Source organism: Muscardinus avellanarius, assembly GCF_963383645.1.
Source record: "Muscardinus avellanarius genome assembly, chromosome: 1".
NCBI classification, from domain to species: Eukaryota; Metazoa; Chordata; class Mammalia; order Rodentia; family Gliridae; genus Muscardinus; species Muscardinus avellanarius.
Window position 1 is genome coordinate 67,323,925 of NC_137786.1, and position 22,989 is coordinate 67,346,913.

The following is a 22,989-nucleotide window of genomic DNA, read 5'->3' on the forward strand; positions in this document are numbered from 1 at the left end:
GCGGCCATCCCGCCCCCTCGGCCCCATTTGTGCAGGCGAGGCCCCGCCCCCGCCACGCCTCCCTGCAAGGTCGCGGCGTGCTCGCGCCCGCGGACGCCGGGGAACTGTGGCCGCGGGCTCGCGCTCCCGGCTGGGCCCAGTCTGCGGGCTGCCGCTCCCAGCCCCGCGATGCCTCGCCGGAAGCCGGCCTCGGGCGGCCTCGCTGCCGCCGGCCCAGCCCCTGGGAGCCAAGCGGTTTTGAGCCGATTTTTCCAGCCCACCGGAAGCCTGAAATCTACCTCGTCCCCGATGGGTACCACCGAGAAGGCTGACACGGGCTCCGCAGCGCCCCAAGCGTCCACCGTTCCGCCTCACTTGCCGTCACTCGTGGTGCGTTCGATCCAGGGCGGGGCGGAGCGGGGCGGGGCCACTCGGGGAGGGCGGGGCTTGTGGGTGAAGGGGAAGAGGCGGGGACTTTGCGCGAGAATCCGTGAGAGGATGCACTTGACTATGAAAGGAAGGGGCGGGAGCCTGGGAAAGAGAAGGCGGGGAAAGCCAGCTTGGTCCTTGTCCTAGGTGTACTTAAAGGTTCTTTTACCTCTTCTGAGATAACAGGCTTTCGACCAAGGCCACGCCGGTTGTTGAAGAGAGACCCGAGTTGGGAACTCCCATTCATGTGTGGAGGGGGACTGTGAACGTACATCTTTTAACCTCCATGGTTGAAAGGAAATTTACATATGCTTAGTTATGTGATTGGAAGGAAGCTGCCAAGTCTTTAAAGATTGCAACAGCATTGCGGAATATTTCACATCTCTGTGGGCAGAGGCAGCCCCACGGCAGTGACTGCCCTTGTAGTTTAGATTGTAGCATGACATTCAGTTCGGGTGGATGAAATTTCTGTAGATGCCACGGGTTAATCATTAGGTTCTTCCTGTTGCTTGTTAACCTTTAACGGGATAAAATAAGTAGTTAAAACTACCCCCCCCCCACACACACCTCCCCTGGGCCGGGCGTGTTGGCGCTTGCTCCTTTGTAATCCCAGCATTTGGGAGGCGGTACCAGAGGACCGTTCATCCGCAGCCTCAACTACTTAGCGAGACCCTGTATCAAAACTAAGAGAGCCGTGCGGTGGCGCAGGCTTGTAATACCTGCGCTTGGGAGGTGGAGACAGGAGGATCGCACAGGTTCGAAGCCAGACTGGCATAAAAGACCCTGTTTCCAAATTTAAAAAAAGTATAAAATAGGTCTGGGAGTGTAGCCCAGAGGTAGAAGGACTTCTAGGAACCCCAGTACCACAAAACAAAACAAAAAACTCAAACATAGGGCTGGGGGTATAGCAATCCCCTCCCCCCCCTTACTTGGGAGGCCGAGACAGAAGAATCCAAGGTTCCGGACCAGCCACAGCAATTTAGCTAGGCCCTTTGCAACTTAGTGAGACCTTGTTTCAAAGTAAAAAATAACATAGGATTGGGGATATAACTCAAAGGTAGAATGTCCCTACAATTCCCAGCACCAAACATAATTAAATAATCCCTAGGGTCAATTCCCAGCACCAAACATAATTAAATAAATGTCAGAAGATACTGTCACAAGGATGAGACATCCCTGGTGTTCCCTGATCTATATTTCTTTAACTAAGGATGTGAAAGGGGCCAGGCGCCACCACGCTTGTAATTCCAGCATTTGGAGATGGGAGGATCACGGTTCCCCACCAGCCTCAGCTACCTAGTGAGGCCCTCTGCAATTTAGGGAGATCTTGTTTCCAATTAAAGTATAAAAAATAGGGCAGGGGGTAGAGCTCAGAGGTAGAATGCTCCTGAGGTTTTTTATCCCCAGTACCACCACCACCAAAAAAAAAAAAAAAAAAAAAAAGAAAAAGAAAGAAAGGATGTAGAAGGGAATTGCAGACTGGCTTTTAGCCAACTACCCTGCCCGTTTTTTTTTTTTTTTCTTTTTCTTTTTTGTTGTTTTTGTGTGCTGGGGATTGAACCTTTGAGCCACACCTCCAGAATGATTTTTGTAAACTTGGAAACATGGTTTTACTAAGTTGCAGGGGCTCTTGCTAGGTTTCTGAGGTTGGTCTTGAACCTGTGATCCTCCTGTCTCCGTCTTCCTGGTATTGGTATTGCAAGCATGCACTACCACACCCAGCTTTACCATGTTTTAAAGTTGGTAAGCTAGCTGCTTCAAAGTCTTATTCCTTTCATACATATTTCTTCACTATAGTGATTGTTCCTTTCCTGTTTGGAGGATGATTTCATGAGGTCACCAAGATTTTATTTTTTTTTATTTTTATTTTTTGGTGGTACTGGGGTTCCTGGAAGCCCTTCTACCTCTGGGTTACACTCCCAGACCTATTTTTTTTACATTTTTATTTGGAAACAGGGTCTCCTAAGCCAGCGTGCGCGGCTGGCTTCGAACCTGCACGATCCTCCTGTCTCTGCCTCCCAAGTTCGGGGATTACAAGTGTGCGCCACCACGCCCGGCCGCACCAAGATTTTATTTTGCATCTACTATTTAGAGAATATTTGGTGAAGGACTTCGGTTTTGGTCAGGTTTCCTGCCAACGAAGAGCTCATAATCTTGTGGCATCTCTAGTGGTAGACATAAGCTATTTAAGCAGGAAATAGTTAAATTATGATTAATATTTCAAGAATGATACTATGTATTATCTACCTTTGTCCTCTAATTTTGCCTTTAGTAAATAGGTATTAATTTGTTTCTTACAAGTATTTTATTTAACATGTAAATGGGACAATTAAAATTTTATAATTTGGGACAGGTGCAGGCTGATTGAGTAAAGAAAGGTTTACTTTTAGTAAAGTAGGCTTTAGTAAAATAGGCTTACTTTTAGTAAATTCTAGGATGACATGATATGCCAAGGCTCATGTCCTGCCAGTTTCCACCTTGTCTGTGATTGCTATTAACCCATATGTCTTTCCAGAGCTAAAAGAGATAATTCTATGAAGAGTGGATGGCAAAGAACGTGTTATTTAGAAGTAAAGTTTAAGTTATTTCACATATATCAAACTTTCTTAGAGTAAAGATAATTCATTTTCTAACCTTCTTGATATAGGCTACAGTAACTGACAGAGGGAGAAAAAGACCACCGGAGAAAGATGGGCCTGTTAGAAAGAAAGTAAAGAAAACCCAAGAAAAGGATGAAGGAAGGGACTCAGTAATGCCTGGCAACACTGGTGAGTCTGGGTGATTTTTCCTTGTAGCAGTCAAAGCTCTCATATTCTTGGGTTATTCAGAGTCCAGAAAATGGTCTTTTGGAGAGCTGGGCCTTTTTTCTTTATGGACAAAGATCCTTAATGTGCCTGAGCTCCTGGTGGTGTGTATTGGAGTGGGGATAATAGAACTGGGGTTTTACAGTTTAGTTGCAGTTTCCAATGTTTTTTTATTTTCACTCTAGCCATTTTTGTCCTGAACCATCCTTGTTATCAGAATTGCAAACAGAGCTGGGCATGGTGACGCACACTTGTAATCTCAGTACTTGGGAGGTGGAGACAGGAGGATGGCAGGTTTGTGGCCATCTTCAGCAAGTAGTGAGGCTCTCATTAACCTAGTGAGACCTTGTTTTCAAAATAAAAAATAAAATAAGGCTGGAGGTGTAGCTCTTCCAAGGGGTTCAATCTTCAGTACCACCCCCCCCCCAAAAAAAATGCAAGCAGTACAGAAGTTTGGACAGTAGACAGGGAAAGACCGCATAAGCCTTCTCTTTCATTGAGGCTGACTTCATTATATGGTCTATTGTATGTTCTTCCAGATATTTCTATTTATATACTTACACATATGCACGTATGTAGATAGACCCACAAATTAATAACAATACATGTGCTTATTATTGTTATTTTGGAACCAGGGATTGAACCCAGAGGTGTTCAACCTCTAAGCTACACCCCCAGCCTTATTTTATTTTTTATTTTGAAACATGGTCCTCACTAAGTGGCTAAGGCTTGCCTTGAACCTGCAGTCCTCCTGTCTCAGCCTACCAAGTATTGGAATTATAGGCGTGAACCACCATGCCCATCTTAATAATATTTATACTTTGTAGATTATAAGTATTAACTTTCAGCTGTCTTTTTCCACTTAGTAAAACATTTAAAATAATTTTCAATATAGGACATGTAGTACTACCCTCTTCTTCTTCTTCTTCTTCTTCTTCTTCTTTTTTTTGCATGGGGATATTCATTTTGTATGTTAAAAGGCATTAGGTAAGAACTGCGTTCCTAAGCTACTGAACTTCTGGAGGTAATGTCGGGTAAGTATGGTCGAGCAGATTTTTCTTTAGTTTTGGCTGTAGAGAATCTGTGTTAGGAAGAGACAGGAATCCATTTTTCTTCCTTATCCCCAGGAGAGAAAGATAGATAGGGAGAACTCAATTAAGTGAGGATAACTGTTCACCATCGATAAATGTGTAAAATAACTATTTTTTCCATCAAAGGTAAAATTTGAATTTAGGGCCAACATGAAAACCATAATATGAAATAACTATAAAAATGGAGATGCATGTGTGAGAATAATAAGTCTGATAATACTTTCTTTCCCTTCCTTTCTGAAGGGTGCTTGAAGGGGACACGCCTTGATGGCATTTGCCTTTGGTTAATGTTGCATTTTCTGGGCATTCTGCCTGTTTCTGCTTTGTCACTCTTTATAAGACCTAATCTATTCCGTTTTTCAGGGACTGGAAAATAGATGAAAAGAGCTTCAGTGACTGGAGGGACAGTGCCAAGTATGGTGACATCCCTGTAATAAACTCTGAGGTGCTGAAAAGAAGGGAGAGAGACAGGAAAAAAAAGATGAAAATACAATGGCCAAAAGAGTTTTCCAAATTTGATGAGACCTGTAAACCCACAGACCTAAGGAGCTTTCAATGGACTGCAAAGAGAATAAAAATTAATTGAAAACTCAATAGACTAACCCCCATCAAAATCAAATATGTAAAAATTAATAGTTAAGCCGGGCGTGGTGGCGCACACTTGTAATCCCTGCACTTGAGAGGCTGAGACAGGAGGATCACGCAGGTTCGAAGCCAGCCTCGCTGGCTTAAGAGACCCTGTTTAAAAAAAAAAAATTAGTAGCTAAGAGAAAATCTTAAAAGCAGCCAGAGGAAAAAAGATAGGGAAATTAGTCCTTATAATTAAAACAAATGACCTTGATGTCACATATAAAGACTAAAAATCCTTGAAGGAATACTGTGAGTGTGAATATTTCAAATTATACTTTACCTCGTTGACTGTGATTTCACTTCTGTGTGTGTGTGTGTGTGTGTGTGTGTGTGTGTGTGTGTGCTATTAGGGTTTCTGGAAGCCCTTCTACCTCCGGGCTACACTCCCAGACCTATTTTTTATATTTTTATTTGGAAACAGGGTCTCTCAATCCTGCAAGGCTGGCTTTGAACTGCGCGATCCTCCTGTCTCCGCCTCCCAGGTGCGGGGATGACAAGCGTGCGCCACCACGCCCGGCTATCCTACTTTTTTAATCTTTATTTTTTTATTTTTATTTTTTTGCAGTACTGGGGATGGAACCCAGGGGCATTCTACCTCTGAGCTTCACCCCCAGCCTGATTTTTTATTCTTTATTTTGAAACAGGGTCTCACTAAGTTGTGGAGAGCCTAACTAAGTAGCTGAGGCTGGCTGAGAACCTGCGATGCTCCTGTTTCAGCCTCCCAAATGCTGGGATTATAAGCGTAGGCCACTACACCCGGCTACTGTGATTTCTCTTATTCTAAAAATATATTTTTGAACATCTTTTCCAATGTGGATGGTCTTTTATTATTATTCCCTTGGTTTTAAAAATACATATGTAAGTCACTTTTTTTTTTTTTTTTGCAGTACTGGAGATGGAACCCAGGGACATTCTACCTCCAGCTACACCCCCAGAATTATTTTTTATTCTTTATTTTGAAACAGGCTCTCACTGAGTTGCAAAGGGCCCCACTAAGTAGCCGAGGCAGGCCACGAACTGCGATACTCCTGTCTCAGCCTCCCAAATGTTGGGATTACAATCATGTGCCATCACACCCAGCCTTTTAAGTCACTTTTCAAAGGTATAAGTTTTCCCATGAGTACCAAAGTTTCCTCCTCCTGCAGATACCAGGAATAAAAAAAGAACTTGTAAGGGCTAGAGATGTGACTCTGTGGTGAACCATGTGCTTAACCAGCACCAAAAAGATTTTGTTTCTTTTAAAAAAATCTTGGTTTTCTCTATATGAATTACATCTTAATAAATCTGCAAAAGTCATCTTTTTGTCCCTCATTTTGTTCATGTTTTTCTTTATCTTCTTGATTTTGTAGAGTGTATTAAAAAATGGTTTCTTGTTCTTTACTGGGATTACAGGTGTACCACCACGCCCGGCTCTATTGTAGTTTTTAATGGGGTTTCAGCAGTGAGTGAAATTAGGTGTATGTTTCAATATATCATCTTTACCCTGAACCCAATGTTTTGTCTTTCTTTATCATATTAAAGTTAGGTTTACTGCTTTAATCAGAAATCCCTTTACAAAATTCTGTGCTGGTTATGAATTGACAAAAGAGACCGAAATAATATTGTTATGTTTCCTTCTCATTTGTTTTCCCAGAGCCAAAGAAATGTCTGAGGACCAGGACTGTTTTAAAATCTCTGGAAAAACTGAAAGAATTCTGCTGTGAATCTGCCTTTCCTCAAAATACAGTTCAGACAGAATCTCTTCAGGAGAGATTTGCAGTTCTGCCAAGATGTACTGATTTTGAGGATATCAGTCTTCAACGTGCAAGGAATGCAGTTTCATCTGAAGATGCCAAATCCCAAGTTAATCAAAAGGTATGTAATTGCTATATAGATGAATATCACATTACTCAGAATAGTAGGTTCTGAGGTTTTTTGTTTTTTTTTTCCGCAGTACTGAGAATTGAACCCAGGGGCTTTCTACCTCTGAGTTACATCCTCAGTCCTATTTGAACCAGGGTCTCACTAAATTGTGGAGGGCTCACTAAGTAGCTGAGCCTAGCCGAGAACCTGCTATCTTCCCATCTCAGCCTCCCAAGTACTAGGATTACAAGCATGCACCACCACACCTGGCTTTGTTTCTGTTTTTTAGTATCTTTTATTTATTCTTTTTGGAGTGTCTCATTTAGTATGTTTTAGAGAGAGAAGAAATGGTTTCTATTAAAACAAGCCAAAACAAAACAAAAGACTAATATTCTGATAGACTGCCTGGATAAGGAGCAATTGAATCGGTGAGATTCTTTATTGATAATTAATACAAGCCCAAGTTTCTTTTTTTTTTTTTTCTTTTTTTTTGTGGTACTAGGGATGGAACCCAGGGACCTTCTACCTCCAGGCTATACCCTTAGACCTATTTTATATTTTATTTGGAAATGGGGTGTCACTAAGTTGCTGAGAGCCTCATTAAGTAGCTGAGGCTGGCTTTGAACCTGTGTGATTCTCCTGTCTCAGCCTCCTAAGTGCTGGGATTACAAGCATGCACCACCGTGCCCAGTCCCCTAAAGCTCTCTTTATTTATTTATTTATTTATTTATTTATTTATTTATTTATATTTAATATTATTATTTTTTTGCGGGTCTGGGGATGGAACTCAAAGGCATTTGACCTCTGAGCTACACCCCCTGCACTATTTTTTATTCTTTATTTTGAAACAGGGTCTCACTAAGTTGCAGAGGGCCTCACTAAGTAGCTGAGGCTGTCCGTGAACCGTGATTTTCTAGTCTTAGCCTCCTGAATGCTGGGATTACAAGCGTGCGCCACCACGCCCGGCTCTTACTTGATTAATTGGAACATTTATCTTGGCCCCTGTAGAGCTTATTTACTAATTGCTTTCTGTGTAAAATGACCACCCCGCATTTCTATGACACAGGAAATTAGAAAAAAAAACAGATAGAAGGGTTACCTAGAAGCAGTACATGGGCATTATTATAAATGATAAACTATTTGATAGCATGGAAGGACACAGATGAATTTTTAAAAGCTATCAGGGGAACTTAAATGCTCAATGGCCTAGGGCCAATAACATAGGGTCAGTAATGCCATCACTATTGATAGGTTTTAAAATTAATTATGATTACCTTTGAATTGTCAAGACAAGGTCAAACTGAGTTCAGCATGCTGTCTAAATAATTCCATCCAAGTGGTGTAAAAAATGTTGCTATTAATATTAAGTTATTCAGATTTACTTGTTAGTATCTCATATGGATAGACCTTTTTCTTTTATGGAAGTCTCTTATTCCATAAATGAATAAAGCAAAAAACGAGAATAACTTGTTTCTAGGAAATATATTTTTGTAAGTATTGATTAACTTTCATAACATATAGTATGGATTTTACATAATATATGTATAGGATTTTACATAGGTGGTATAGAAACAAAACAGAAAGTCCACCAAAATTAAAAATAATTGTGTTCTCAGATCTAATCCAGTGAGTGAGCTTCATTTCTCCTTCTGTACCTCTCCACACCTTTTCATCTTCTTATTGCTGAACTTTGGAGGTTTGCTGGGCTTTGCTATTCAGATAAATGGAGTCTTTTTGGAAAGCTAATTCTACCTGCCGTCCCAAGTGAGCTGAATTTTTTAAAACATTTGGCAGCTCTACAAAGTACATATTTCTGGGTTTTCTCTTGGAAAAAGGCTCCCCTTGGACTGCTGCTCTTCTTTTTCTCTCTCTTCTCCTATTGGTCACTAGTCTTTGAGGCCTGTACATTTTTTTTTTTTTTAAATTTCAGGCATAGCTGAGTAAATTTTTATATGTTGTCAGTGACAATTACTTAGATGTTGGATTATCCTACACATTTGTCTCATTTATCCACAGTCAAATAATCAAAGATTTTTCTTTAAGTTGTTAAGTTGGAGTTAATTTTGGTTTTTATTATGGGAAAGAAGATAAGGATGGTAGGAATACTAATGTTGAAACTGTAGCCTTGTGCTCTATGTTTTCCAAAGGTTCTTTTTCCTCCTCATTTACCACAACAGTATCAGTTCTTTCTTGGAATAAAGATTTTTTGAATATTCTTTCTCTTAGAGTGTGATTGGAAAAATAAGACAGTAAGTGCAGCTTTAGGTGTTGGTATGCTTGCTGAAAGTGGTTTTGCCCAAGATGTGTGCCCACCGGCCTTATAAGCATTATTATTATTATTATTATTATTATTATTATTATTATTGTTATTATTATTATTATTATTATTTTTGGGTCTGGGGATGGAACCCAGGGTCATTCAACCTCTGAGCTACACCCCCTGCCCTATTTTTTTTTATTCTTTATTTTGAAACTAGGTCTCACTGAGTTGCAGAGGGCCTCACTAAGTAGCTGAGGCTGGCTGAGAACCATGATTCTCAGGTCTCAGCCTCTCAAATGCAGGGATTACAAGCGTGCACCACCACACCTGGCACTTGCATTATGTACCATGAGAATAAATTAGAAGATAAATTTTTGTAATAAATTAAATGAAATCAAATTTTAAAAGAAGCATATAAGCCGGGCATGGTGGCGCACGCTTGTAATCCCCGCTCTTGGGAGGCTGAGACAGGAGGATTGCGCAGGTTTGAAGCCAGCCTCAGCTGGCTTAAGAGACCCTGTTTCCAAATAAAATATAAAATAGGTCTGGGAGTGTAGCCTGGAGGTAGAAGGCCCCTGTGTTCCATCCCCAGTACCACACACACACACACACACACACACACACAAATAAAATAAGCATATAAAACATTCAGGCTTGTGAAAATTTTCTTAAATACTTATATGATGGCATATTTTGGCCCATACTTATGAAAGATTTACTTTGAAAATGTTTTAAATCTGCAGATAACTTGCCTGACTACTACAATGCACCTTAAGCAGCCTTTCACCTAGATTCACTGAGTGTCAGCTTTTTGCCAAATTTGTATTTTCTCTTTCTGAAAAGTTACTATAGTGCTTAATACTTTTTAAACCATATACATTTTTTGGTTTCCAGGACATTCAATTTGGACCATCACATAGGATTCATGAAAATTTACAGGACACTTGTGATTCTAAACCATATAATAAGCGATCCAAGAGCATCTATACGCCGTTAGAATTACAATACTTAGAAGTGAAGCAGCAGCATAAAGATGCAATTCTGTGTGTCGAGTGTGGATATAAGTATAGATTCTTTGGGGAAGATGCAGAGGTAAGTTGGTTTTTTCAAATGCTATTTCATGTTTTTCTTGTCTAATCTCAGATATTTTTCAGTATTGTTGTTTCATTTTCTGACTGTGGAAAAACTAATTTGATCAGTCACTCTTTGAAAATGCTGTCTCTTAAAACACAAACAAGCCGGGCTTGGTGCCCCACACTCGTAATTCCAGTACTTGGGAGGCGGAGACAGGAGGATCACAGGTTTGCAGCCAGCTCTTTAGTGAGGCTCTCTACAGCTTAGTGAGACCCTGTTTCAAAATAAAGAATAAAAAATAGGGCTGCAGTGTAGCTCGGAGGTAGAATGCTCCTGGGTTCAATCCCAGGTACTGCAAAAAACAACAAAAATTAAAACACACACACACACACACACACACACACACAGACACAGACACACACACACACACACGTAAACTCAGTGGGAGCTTGACTTGTGGAGGAGAGGTGATCTATTGGAGTATTACTGCTTATTTTCTATGGTGCTAGCCTAGTACTTATCATCCAGCAAAAGTTTATTAATCCCAGTACTTGGAAAGCTGAGATAGGATGATCATAGGCTTGAGGCCAGTGTATGCTGATTTAGCAAGAACTTAATTCAAAATAAAAACATTAATTAAAGGTGTAGCTCTCAGAAGTAGAGTCTCCCTACTGGGTGTGATAGTGCTCACTTGTTATCCCAGTACTTGGGAGGCTGAGTCAGGAGGATCAGAGTTCATGGCCAGCCTCAGCTACTTAGGCTCTCTGCAACTTAGTGAGACCCAGTCTCAAAACAACAAACAAATGAACAAACAACAGGGCTGGGGTGTAGCTTGGAGGTAAAATGCCCCTGGGTTCAATCCCCAGCACCACATACACCCAAAAAAAAAAAAAAAAAAAAAAAAAAAGAATAAAAAATAGGTTTGGGGATGTAGCTTGGAGGTAGAATGCCTCTGGGTTCAATCCCCAGTAACACACACACACACACACACACACACACACACACACACACACGTAGAGTATCCCTAGGATCAATCTTGGTACCAAAAAAAAAAAAAATTATTGAAATCAGGGGTAGTGATGCACACCTATAATCCCAGCTACTGAGGAGGCTGAGGCAGGAAGATTGAAAGTTGGAGGCCAGCTTGAGCAATTTAGTGAATCCCTGTCTGGAAGAAAAAAAAAAAAAGGACTGGGGATGTAGCTCAGTGGTAGAGGACTTGCCTGGCATGTGTGAGGCTCTGGGTTCAACTTAGTAGTGTGAGGAAAACAGGAAAGAAAGAAAGAACGAAAGAAAGCAAGAGGGAGGAAGAATGGAAGAAAACTCCCAAATAAAAGTTTATGAATGAACTATTGTGAGTATATTTGAATGACTATTGTCAAGTATATATGTGTGTGTGTGTGTGTGTGTGTGTGTGTGTGTGTATAATTTTATTTTACGTTTTTTAATTTTGCGGGTCTGGGGATGGAACTCAGGGGCATTTGACCTCTGAGCTACACCCCCTTCCCTATTTTTTATACTTTATTTTGAAACTGGGTCTCACTGAGTTGCAGAGGGCCTCACTAAGTAGCTGAGGCTGTCCAGGAACCACGATCCTCCGGTCTCAGCCTCCCGAATGCTGGGATTACAAGTGTGCGCCACCACGTCCGGCTTGTAAATATATTTTTTAATGAAGACTCAAGAAAGACAATTGAAATGCATAGAATTCTTCTGTTTACCCTTAACTAAGGAATATTCATAGCCAGAAACAAAGTTAGTCTCAATGAAAAGAGCACATTAACTCTGCCATCTACCAAAACACAAAGTGTTTGAGGTTTCATGGGTCTCTGTGTGTCAAGCATCTTGCCATCTTAGCCTGAGCTAGGTCTCATTTAGTTTGGAGGTATTTGGTGTATCCCTGAGTCAAGTAGAAAGCACATTCAGTGGACAGGCTCAGGGAAAGTATTGCTGATGGTGGCTTTGTTGGAAGTCATGGGTGATTGTGACTCTTCCGTAGTCTTAGGCCTGGTTGGGTTGTACAACATAAGAGAGTGAAGAGGTGGTGCATCTGCCGCCCCATGCTTGGTTATTGGAGACTTGGCCACCTTTTTTCTTCAAGTTTTCTACATCCTGTTGTGGCAGGGAAGTGGTATTCATATTATATGTGTCCTGTATTTTGAAATTGGACTCCGAAATAGCGTCAGCTTGTTTCCTGGGGACAGGAACAGATACATAGTTGGCATTGTGTAGGTGAAGGGGAGAAAGAAGCCATCTAGGTTAAATGGTAAGTTCGGGTCTGACCTTAGTAGTGGCTGCTGTTTCCTTGCCCTTCAGCAGTGCACTAATAATGCAGTTAGGGGCGGGGTGGGGAGTGACAGTGTTGGGATGAATTCCAGGCTCCAGCGAGCGATATCTAAGCCATGATGTGTTCTGGAAGGAAGCAGGGAATCAGGTGCTGCTTTCTGGTTTTGCATCTCGATCAGTCATGCATCATTAATTAGCTAAGCACACCAGGGGTTCTCTTCTTGTCACTTCCTAAGTTTCCTCTGTCCAAGTGAACTCATTATTCATGTGTACTCTGTGGTATCTTTTAATTGTTAGCTATTTGCATGTGCCATTTGTGTAGCAAATTTTTATCCCCTTACAGTCTCATGCTCTTTCCATCAGATAGTCCTTATGTTAGGAAAGCTCAGCACATAAGGTTTTATTACATCTAAGGACAAAGCAGAAGAGCTGTCATAGTTTTTGGAGGCATTTGGAGTACAGTCAGGCCATAGGCACTGCCCCAAATAGGTGAAACCGTAGACTTCTGTACAGGGAATATTTTAAACTGTTTATTGATGTGCCACACATTTAGGGAAGTATGCTCATCTTAAGTGTATACCTTGATGAATTTTTAATAAAGTGAACAAACGCTACAGAGGGAATTTTGAAATAGGAATTTATTGACATTCTCTCTTTTTTTAAATTTTTTAGATTGCTGCCCGGGAGCTCAATATTTATTGCCATTTAGATCACAACTTTATGACAGCAAGTATACCCACCCACAGACTGTTTGTTCATGTGCGCCGCCTTGTGGCCAAGGGATATAAGGTCAGCTTGGATTTTTCTTTCAGAGTGAGAGCATCCTCGCGAGGTTGTAGTCAGACTTGAGTCAGTTTTAGATTTTGGCATTTTGGAGAAATGAAAGTGTGTGTAATTATAGCATTATATCTTGATTCTAAAAACATATCATTATATATTTATGGTCAAATGTTAAAAACTCAGTAGCAGAGTGTTTCTTATTGATTTGTCTACACTTGCCAACTACTCATGGTGCTTATTGCTTAAACTTTACACCTGGACATTGCAGGCTAATTTATTTATTTCTGGTTTGAGGGTTAATCTCTAAATATTTTGAAATCGGTTGTTAAAATCAACTTTTCATTAGATTTGATATTAACTGTCTCTCCCTTTTGTTGAAGGTGGGAGTCGTGAAGCAAACTGAAACGGCAGCACTAAAGGCCATTGGAGACAACAAAAGCTCACTCTTTTCCCGGAAGTTGACCGCTCTTTATACCAAGTCTACACTCATTGGAGAAGATATCCTTTTTGAATGGGAATTCTTTACAGGTTATCAGGGTTCTATTTTAAGATGACAGATATTTAAAAAAGTGTCCTTTGAGTGAGGACTGATGAGGTTCAGAGGCATGGTTACTTTAACTCATGGATAGTGCTCTACTAAAGAGTCAGTAGTGGAAAAGAAGCATTTTTCAAATGTCATAGTAAAAGGTGAGTTCATTATCCTTTAAGAGCAAGAAAAGGTGAAGCAAGGTATGGTGGTGCACTCTTACAACCCAGTATTTAGAAGGCTGAGGCAGGAGGATGGCAGGTTTGAAGCCAGTGTGCAGGAACACAGGGAGACCCTGCTTCAAAATAAATAAAGTCTGGGGTTGTAGTTCAGAGGTAGAGCACCTCTGGGTTCAATCCTCAGGAACACACACATACACACATATACTTGCACATGTAAAGAGCAAGAAGAAGTAAGCCTAATAAAATATGTCAGGTTATCAGCTGATTAATACTGCGTCTTCTCTTGGATCATTTATGGGCAGTGGTTAAGTGCGTAGGCCCTATACATTTCTCAGGGTCTTCCTAAGGCGAGACCTAAAAAAACAAAACAAAACAAAAAAAACAAAAAACAAAAAAAATACTCAAACCTTTTGATTCTATGTGAAAAGAAAACTGCAAAGTCAAAATTAAGACACAGTTAAATGCTAATAAAGTGTAATGCTAAGCTGGGGATGGTGGTACATACTTGTAATCCTAATACCTGGGAAGCTGAGACAGAAAGATCACAAGGTTCAAAACTAGCTTCAGCAACTTAGGTCCTCAGCAACTTAGTGAGACCCTTTTTCAAAATTAAAAAAAAAAAAAGAGCTCAGAGGTAGAATGCCTCTGGGTTCAATCTCCAGTACTTATAAAACAAAAAAAGTAATAACTAGGTCATCCTTATGAGTTGTTAACTTCATAAACATTTTGTTACTTTTGAAAATGGATTGTAGATAAAATTTTCTCACTTTCTCATTGAAGAAATTTTCAGTGTGTATAGTGATTGCTTCTAAATTAATAGCCATTTGTGCCGGGTGTGGTGGCGCACGCTTGTAATCCCAGCATTTGAGAAGCTGAGACAGGAGGATATGGATTCGAGGACAGCCTCAGCTACTTAGTGAGGCCCTTTGCAACTCAGTGAGACCCTGTTTCAAAAATAAAGAATAAAAAATAGGGATGGGGTGTAGCTTGGCGGTAGAATCCCTCAGGGTTCCATTCCCAGTACTGAGAAAAAATAAAAAAATAAAAAAAGTCATTCATAAATTCATTGTGTTAACTGAGGCTAAATAATTTCAAAAGCAGAATCATATAATTATATCAATTTTTAAGGCCAATAGTTATATGTCAAGTCAGGTTAAGGATGCATTTAAAAATGTTTGCTGGAGAGTGGGGTCAGATCTTTTATAATAAAGGAATGTAGGGATAAAAATGCTTTAAATGATACTGTTTGAAAGTAGTATTTCTTCCATTAAGATGTATGACTACAATGCACTAATAAAAAATTTAAAAAAGTAGTATTTCTGTTATGGTTTATTAGAAAGCTGTTTATTTACAGATCTACTTAGCTTCTAGCAAAATTCTGAAGATTGTTTTGTTCTATTAAGACCATAAATACTGAAACCTATCATTTAGAATGGATTCAAAACCATTAATAGACCTGTATTGTTCTAAGCTGAAAGGCTGTAAGAACCTAGTAATTTTGTTTTTTCTTTTGCCTGATCTTGAGTTTCTCTTATCAGAAGCCTGTTTTTAAAGAATAGTTTCCCTGTTTCACTTTTTCTATGCTTATAGCTCTTAACTCCTGTCACCCAATTTGGATATGGTCAAACTGACTATGTTAAATAAAACAGTTTTTATCCCTGAGAATTTGATTAGGGAATTTATTTTATACGTGTACACATACAAGCATACACATACACATATGTCTGTATGCTTCTGTTTTTTTTTTTTTTTTTTTTTTTTGGTACTGGGGTTCCTGGAAACCCTTCTACCTCCGGGCTATGCTCCCAGACCTATTTTATATTTTTATTTGGAAACAGGGTCTCCTAAGCCAGTGCGGCTGGCTTCTAACCTGCGCAATCCTCCTGTCTCCGCCTCCCAAGCGTGGGGATTACAAGCGTGCACCACCACGCCCGGCTGTATGCTTCTGTTTTTTTTTTTTTTTTTGGCGGGTCTGGGGATGGAACCCAGGGGCATTCAACCTCTGAGCTGCACCTCCTGCCCTATTTTTTATTCTTTATTTTGAAACCGGGTTTCACTGAGTTGCAGAGGGCCTCACTAAGTAGCTGAGGCTGTCCGCGAACTGGGATCCTCTAGGTCTCAGTCTTCAGAATGCTGGGATTACAAGCGTGCGCCACCATGCCCAGCTTATGCTTCTTGTTTTTAAAAAATGTCTTTAAGATTATTCTTTTTTAATTTTTTCTGGGAGCTTTAGGCACTCTAAAGAAAGAAATTAATTTATACTGTTTTAGTGTATTTTTGCTTTGACTTGTTGAATCAAGCATTGTAGAGCTGTTAAGGATTCCAGTCTCAGCATCATTTCAAGTAAAAGGTAATATTTGGGCTTCCACAGGGTCTTATGTGCTCCACTGGACCCATTGGAAGTGAAACAATAGTTACCTGTCCTTGTAGACTTTACATCTCAGGGAAGACGCAGGAATGAATGCTGCAGGGATTTTTTTTTTTTTTGTGAAGAGAAAAAGTACCCAGGAAAATGAACCATTATTTTAAAGGAGAAAACAGTTAATGTGAATTTAGCACATATTTTCCTTTAATCATTATTACATGTGAATCCTCTAGTCAAACTGGATGATGCTGTTAATGTTGATGAGATACTGACTGATACTTCTACCAGCTATCTTCTTTGTATCTATGAAAATAAGGAAACTGTTAAGGACAAAAGAAAGGGGAATGTTTTTATTGGCATTGTGGTAAGTACTTTGTAGGTGAAGAAGGGATGATAGATGTTCATCCTACCTGTAAACATGAGTAATCAGGAGTGGTTTATAATGGGGATAGCTGATGAAGTGTGCTTTGAAGTAATTGTACTAGAAAAACATTTTTCTCATAATACTCTGAAAAATCACTAGTTACAATTTCCCCCATGACTGCTTGACTTTCTATGCTACGGAAAGATCCTGATAGTTTGGGTCTATGTGTTCTAGGACTTTTGTGTTGGAAGATAAATGCAGTGACAGGCATGAATATGGAGAGAGTGCAGGTGGCAGAATAAAACACTGAACCAACACATGCATGGGTAGCAAAGGGTTTCACAGATTTCCTTTAGGGGTTTGACATTATACATGAATGATTATGGGGTTATCTTCTCTAGATTTGTAGAAGGAGATAATTAAGGGGAAATGGTATTTAATACAAAGGGCCACGCTAAATTAATGTTACGAATATTTATGCCTAGTCTTCCAGATAAATATAATTTTTTGAATTATTGTTTTGTTGATCTTGTCTTCTGGCAGTTTATGAGTACATTGCCCATTTACAGACCTACCTGGACCCTGCTCGGCATCTTGGACTCTTTAGGGCCCTTCAGAACAGTTAGATTCCCTTGTTTTGTTTTATGTTAAATTTTCTTTGCTTTTTCTAACTTGTACAGTCAGTGAATATCAACAAATTCTTGTAAGTTGAAGGTCTCCAGTGTGACTTTTAATAACCTTATTCTGACTGTAACTTGACATTTGCTCAACCAATAAGCTCTTCTCTTGGGGACTTAGCATTGCTGTGAGAATTGGAAGGGCTCTAAATGACTTTTTTTTTTTTCTCTTAAGAATCACTTTTTATCTAGCTGCAGGCAGTTGGACCTGCCAACAAATAGTAAGACTGTTTGCTTTTAGGCTTTAACATATGTTGTATCCTACTTTATATTTATCTGAAACTCAGTTTAAAGAACACAGTTGACAGTGTACAGTTCCTGCTTAGTGCATTTAGAAATACCCTCTGGCCTAATGCCATAGTGTACGAACTGGGGTGAAAAAAAAAGTGCTAATTTACCTTTTTAGCATTTTCTTGGGTCCTGTCCTTGATTGACCTCAACAACCACTTTGGGGCTGGTGACATCCTGAGCTCTGGGTCTAGGCTGCATCTCTCCAGGCTTTGGCATCTATGTGTTTATCAAACAAGGGCACTCAGAATTTGCTCTGGTTCCTTGGTCTCACTGTGGCTGCAATGGAGTTCATCTACCTTTACCTTCCACACTGCTCTCTCTGGGTCTTCTTCCCTGTGATGAGTGTCACACGTTCCCCAGGTACTGCTTTGGAGTCATTTTTGGGTCCTGGTAGTCTGAAACCAGAGGCTTCACTGCTGCAGGCCTCTGTGATCAGGCCTGTGCCTGCAGTCTAGGCAATGCTGTTGTAGGTTTCTCCATGTCACATAGCTTACGGAATGAAAATGTTGCAGGCATTACAGTTTGTACTGTTTCTCTGATGAAATGTGGCAAAAGAGAGTTTGCCTGATGATTAATTTGTTATTTGTATATCTGTAAGTAGCTTTTGGAAATGTTGGTTTTATAAATTGGAACATAAACTAAGATATGTATCCTCATTTACTGATACTACAGTATGGGGTACTAGAGTGTGCCTCTGTGCTGGAATTAAGGGATATCTTTGAGTCATAAATGAGGGATTTAAGAAATTATCAAATATTCAAATAGAAAAATGCATACAACATTTAACAAGGGTAGTAGGAGACCCAGGTCAGGAACTGTAATTGCTTACAACCCATAAGGTCCCTGTGTCCCCAGACTAATCTAGACTCTAGATAATTTTCTTTTTTTTTTTTTTTTTTAGTTTTAGCTTTACCACTCTAACCTTTATGTGCAAGTGTAAACATACTGCACCTACCTTTTTGGATCTTGGTTGCTTTGTTTTCCCTGTTGTTGGTGAGATTCATTTATATTTGTTGCTGGAGGTCTTTTATTGCTGTGTCCTGCCGGGGTCCAGCCCTAGCAGAGTCGGGGTTCGTGTGTTGATGAGGGGGAAATCGAGGCCGATGAGAGAAGATGCCACATGAGTCAGATTCAATCTTCTCCATTTCATTCAGGATTTGTTACAGTTTTTATACTTTACTTTTTGGCAGAAAAGCAAGAGCATAGTCATGCAAGCAGGATTGCCAAGGACAGTAAAAATTATTATTTTCTATAAAGTTTAGGGCAAGGGTGCTGGACATAGTATATTTTGTCGCACTTCACAAGGCTGTCTCAAACTTAATCTTATACAGTGGCTCTAACTAAAGTCAGTTTGAACTTAATATTTGGCCCAATATTTTTATCCTTGGGAAGATATCTTTGCCGCCTGAGTCTCTCACAAGCCACTCCCCATCAGTTTTAGTTATAATGTTTATACATAAAATTCCAGTTATACATATTAATCCAAATATTCCTGAAATAATTTTATGAAGAAAGGAATGCTAGACATACTTCATGGGGGATCTACGCCGTTGCGGATCCCCTGATCGAGCTTTCTCAAGATCTGAATGATATGTGGTAGCAGTGTCCTATTGCATTTTGTGATCTACAGTTTACTCATTCCTGTTAATGGACCTGTGGTTAACATGTGACAAATCTCTCAAACGTTTATACCTGGGGGAGGAGTTGCTGAGTTACAGAGTGTGGATATTTTCAGATTTCCTGGGAAACACCTGGCTGTCTCCAGAAGTGGCTCTGTGAGTTGGCTCGTCATCAGTTTTGGATGAGCACAGGGATCAGTAATTCTTCCTTAGTGACCATGGCTCTAACGTGCCCCGCGTGTCTCTTCAGCATCTGTGTGGTTCAAGGGTACCTGGGGAGTCCGACCATATGGGTTTGAATCTTGTCTCCACCACTTTATCACTCCTGGACCTTTGTTGAGTACCTTCACAACATATTTTATCTCTTCCAACCATGACTTTTCCAGGATGGCTTTAGATTGTCATGGTTACTTCACTGGATAGAGTTTCCTTGAGGTTAATTTTTTTTTTTTTTTTTTTTTTTGGTGATACTGGGGTTCCTGGAAGCCCTTCTAACTCCGGGCTACACTCCCGGACCTATTTTTTATACTTTTTTATTTGGAAACAGGGTCTCTTAAGCCAGAGCGGCTGGCTTCGAACTTGTGTGATCCTCCTGTCTCCACCTCCCAAGTGCGGGGATTATAAGCGTGCACCACCATGCCCGGCGAGATTAATTTTTTTTTTTTTTGCAAAATTACACTTTTTATGTTTTTTTATATTAGCATATTCAGTAACATTTTGATAGTCAGGTTACTAGACTGTCACTTGTTACTTTTGTAATGATAACTGCTATTTTGTACAGTCAGTGCCTTGTGGTCTACAGAATATTCACATTTGTTTTCTAATATGGTTTTTACAATACCCTATGAGGGAAGTAGCCTGGTTTATTTCCATTTATGGAGGAGAAAACTGAGGTGCAAGTAGGATTAGGTAACTTGTTATACTCTATCAGGTACATTAGGTCCAGCATGTGTAACTCTTGAAACGCCCAGTTAGTGTCTCTTGAAACACCCCTTTAGTGTCTTTTAGATATCTGTGACTCTGAGTTATGTAAGAGTCTTGAAAAGCACACAGGGTTTCAAACACTTTAGAAATGGAGTACATACTACTGAGTGTATCATCTTTGCTCTTTCCACGTTTAGGCTGCGTCCTAGCTATAACTGGAAAAATATGTATTTTACTTTTGTATTTGTTTTCAGGGAGTGCAGCCTGCCACGGGTGAGGTTGTGTTTGATAGTTTCCAGGACTCTGCTTCCCGTTCAGAGCTGGAGACACGAATCGCTAGCCTACAGCCTGTGGAGCTGCTGCTTCCGTCTGACTTGTCGGAGCAAACAGAGACGCTCATCCACAGAGTCACCGCTGTTAAGTAAGTTGGAATGTTGCTGGAAAGTAATAATTCTCAAATGCAAATTATATTCCAAAGCCACAGCTTATTAAACTTGTCAAAAAAATTTACTTATAAAATTATATCTCAACAGTAGTAGTAGAGATTGATATTATTATTTTTTTTGCAGTACTAGGGATGGAACCCAGGGGCATTCTACCTCCAAGCGACATCCCTAGCCCTATTATTTATTCTTTTATTTTGAAACAGGGTCTCACTGAGTTGCAAAGGGCATCACTAAGTAGATGAGGCTGTTTGCGAAATGCGATCCTCCGGTTTCACCCTCCCAAATGATGGGATTACAAGCATGCGCCACCACGCCCGGCCTAGAAATTTTTAAAAAGAAAAATTATCCATATTGTTACCATAAGGTAGAAATATAGAAATTGATTTTTGTTTTTGTTTTTGGTAGTAGGGATTGAACCTAGAGGATTTCTACCTTAGAACTATACCCACAAACCACTTCTCTCTCTATTTTTTGAAACAGGGTCTTGCTGTTGCCCAGGCTAGGCTTGAACTTGAGATCCTCCTGTCTCAGCCTCCCAAGTACTGAGATTACAGGCATTTGGTACCACACCCAGCTTAGAAATTAATCTTTTAAAAGAGGTTTCTGGTACTATATAATATTTTCTCGGTAATTAGGGGATTATGATTTATTGACTCATGCTGTTTGGTTATTAATCTTCAGTTTATAGAGATAAGAGTTCATTTTTTTAGAAAGCTTATATCATCTTGAAAATGCTTTATCTGTGCTATAAATTTCACTTCAGAGCTTTGTCCAGTAACTTTATTTGCTAAATCTAAGGTCACACTACTTACTTGTGAGCCGTGTACTGGGCCTATGGCATACAGAGGAAGAAGATATGGTTGTGACAAGTGTCTGGCAGAGTTTATGGCCCAACAGGAGAGGCACATGTATATATACCTAACTGGATTCCCAGGGCATGGTGCAATAAGTACCAAACATGAAGGGGCCTTGTTGGGAGGGGTCTTTACTGCCATCGTGGAGGAACAGTGGTATAGAGACCCAAAAGGTGGGTTGGGGCTTGAGCGAAGAATTAGGATTTAAGGCTAGGCAAGAACCATGGGATTTTCATTTAGGGTTAACAAAGCAGTTAGAAAGTCACACTGATTTATTAAGCAAAATCCAATGTTTCTTTGTCCTTGGAGTTCACCAAGAGTGTTCATTTTCATTTAAATTTAACTTCTGTCAAGGTAGTTTTTATAATTTGTTTTTGTAATAACACCTATGTTAAATAAACATATGTTTATATAGAAAAAGTTAGGAGTTACTAGAAAATGATAAAATAAGTCAAATCCTGTAACTCCCAGATGACTACATTTTGGTGTATTATTTCTAGGCAAGTGCTAGATTACTACTGAGCTACACCAGACGTTGGTGTATTATTTCTCTCTCTCTCTCTATATATATATATATTACTCTTTTCATTCATGGACTTGGATTCATGTTATAAAATCACTTTGGTATCCTATTACTTTATTATGGAAAATCTCAAGCATACAATTATTCAGAATAGTGTAGTGAACTCCATTGAACCCATCAACCAGCTTTAACATTTCTCAATTTGGAACTATTTCTCAAATTCATCCGTACTTCTTCTCTGGATGATTTATTTTGAACATAATTTAAATTGCTCATATTTAAGTAGATACTTTTGAAGGCAAAATGACTGCATAGCATTCAGTTTAATAAATAGAACTTTATCTGTTTCCCTTTTGTTGTATCATATTCATTTTTTCAGTATTACAAATATTGTTATGATGAATATCTATGCAGATATTTTCATATATATGTGCATCTTTATTTTATATTTTTTTGTGGTACTGGGGATGGAACCCAGAGGCTTTCTACCTCCGGGCTATACTCCCAGACCTTTTTTATATTTTATTTGGAAACAGGGTCTCACTAAATTGCTGAGAGCCTCACTAAGTAGCTGAGGCTGGCTTCGAACCTGTGCGATCCTCCTGTCTCAGCCTCCCAAGCGCGGGGATTACAAGCGTGCGCCACCACGTCTGGCTCCATCTTTATTTTTTAAGATAGATTTTTGAAAGTAGCATTTCTGAGTCAGAGGGTATAAACATAAAGTTCTTGGTTGTGTTTTGGAATTGATAATACTGAAGATTCCTTGAATTCTTGTCAACATTGGGTTGTTTATATAATCTTAACCTTTCATATTCACATAGATAAAACATTTTGCCTTAAATCCTCTTATTTTGTTTTTAATCCTTTCTATATTCAAACTTCAGTAGTCAAAAGTCATATAGTAAATTTATGATGGGTGATAATTTTGGAGAGCTAAAAGAATAAATATTTTTTGTATGTGTGTGGTACTGGAGATTGAACCCAGGGCAATGTATCTTTGAGCTACACCTTCAGCCCTATTTATTTTTTATTTGGAAATAGGGTCT

At 39.7% G+C, this 22,989-nt stretch overlaps 1 protein-coding gene across 1 annotated transcript in view; it reads left to right on the top strand.

The window, feature by feature from the left end:
- Positions 1 to 168: 168 nt before the first annotated feature.
- The window catches only part of MSH3 (mutS homolog 3), a gene marked incomplete at both ends in the record, with an annotated part of 228,429 nt that continues 205,608 nt past the window's right edge, over positions 169 to 22,989 (top strand). The window contains 8 exons of the mRNA XM_080706313.1: positions 169 to 432; positions 3,056 to 3,176; positions 6,567 to 6,787; positions 9,888 to 10,127; positions 13,065 to 13,181; positions 13,553 to 13,670; positions 16,464 to 16,609; positions 20,375 to 20,541. Coding sequence (XP_080562439.1) covers positions 169 to 432; positions 3,056 to 3,176; positions 6,567 to 6,787; positions 9,888 to 10,127; positions 13,065 to 13,181; positions 13,553 to 13,670; positions 16,464 to 16,609; positions 20,375 to 20,541 — 1,394 coding nt within the window. The remainder of the gene's footprint in view (positions 433 to 3,055; positions 3,177 to 6,566; positions 6,788 to 9,887; positions 10,128 to 13,064; positions 13,182 to 13,552; positions 13,671 to 16,463; positions 16,610 to 20,374; positions 20,542 to 22,989) is intronic.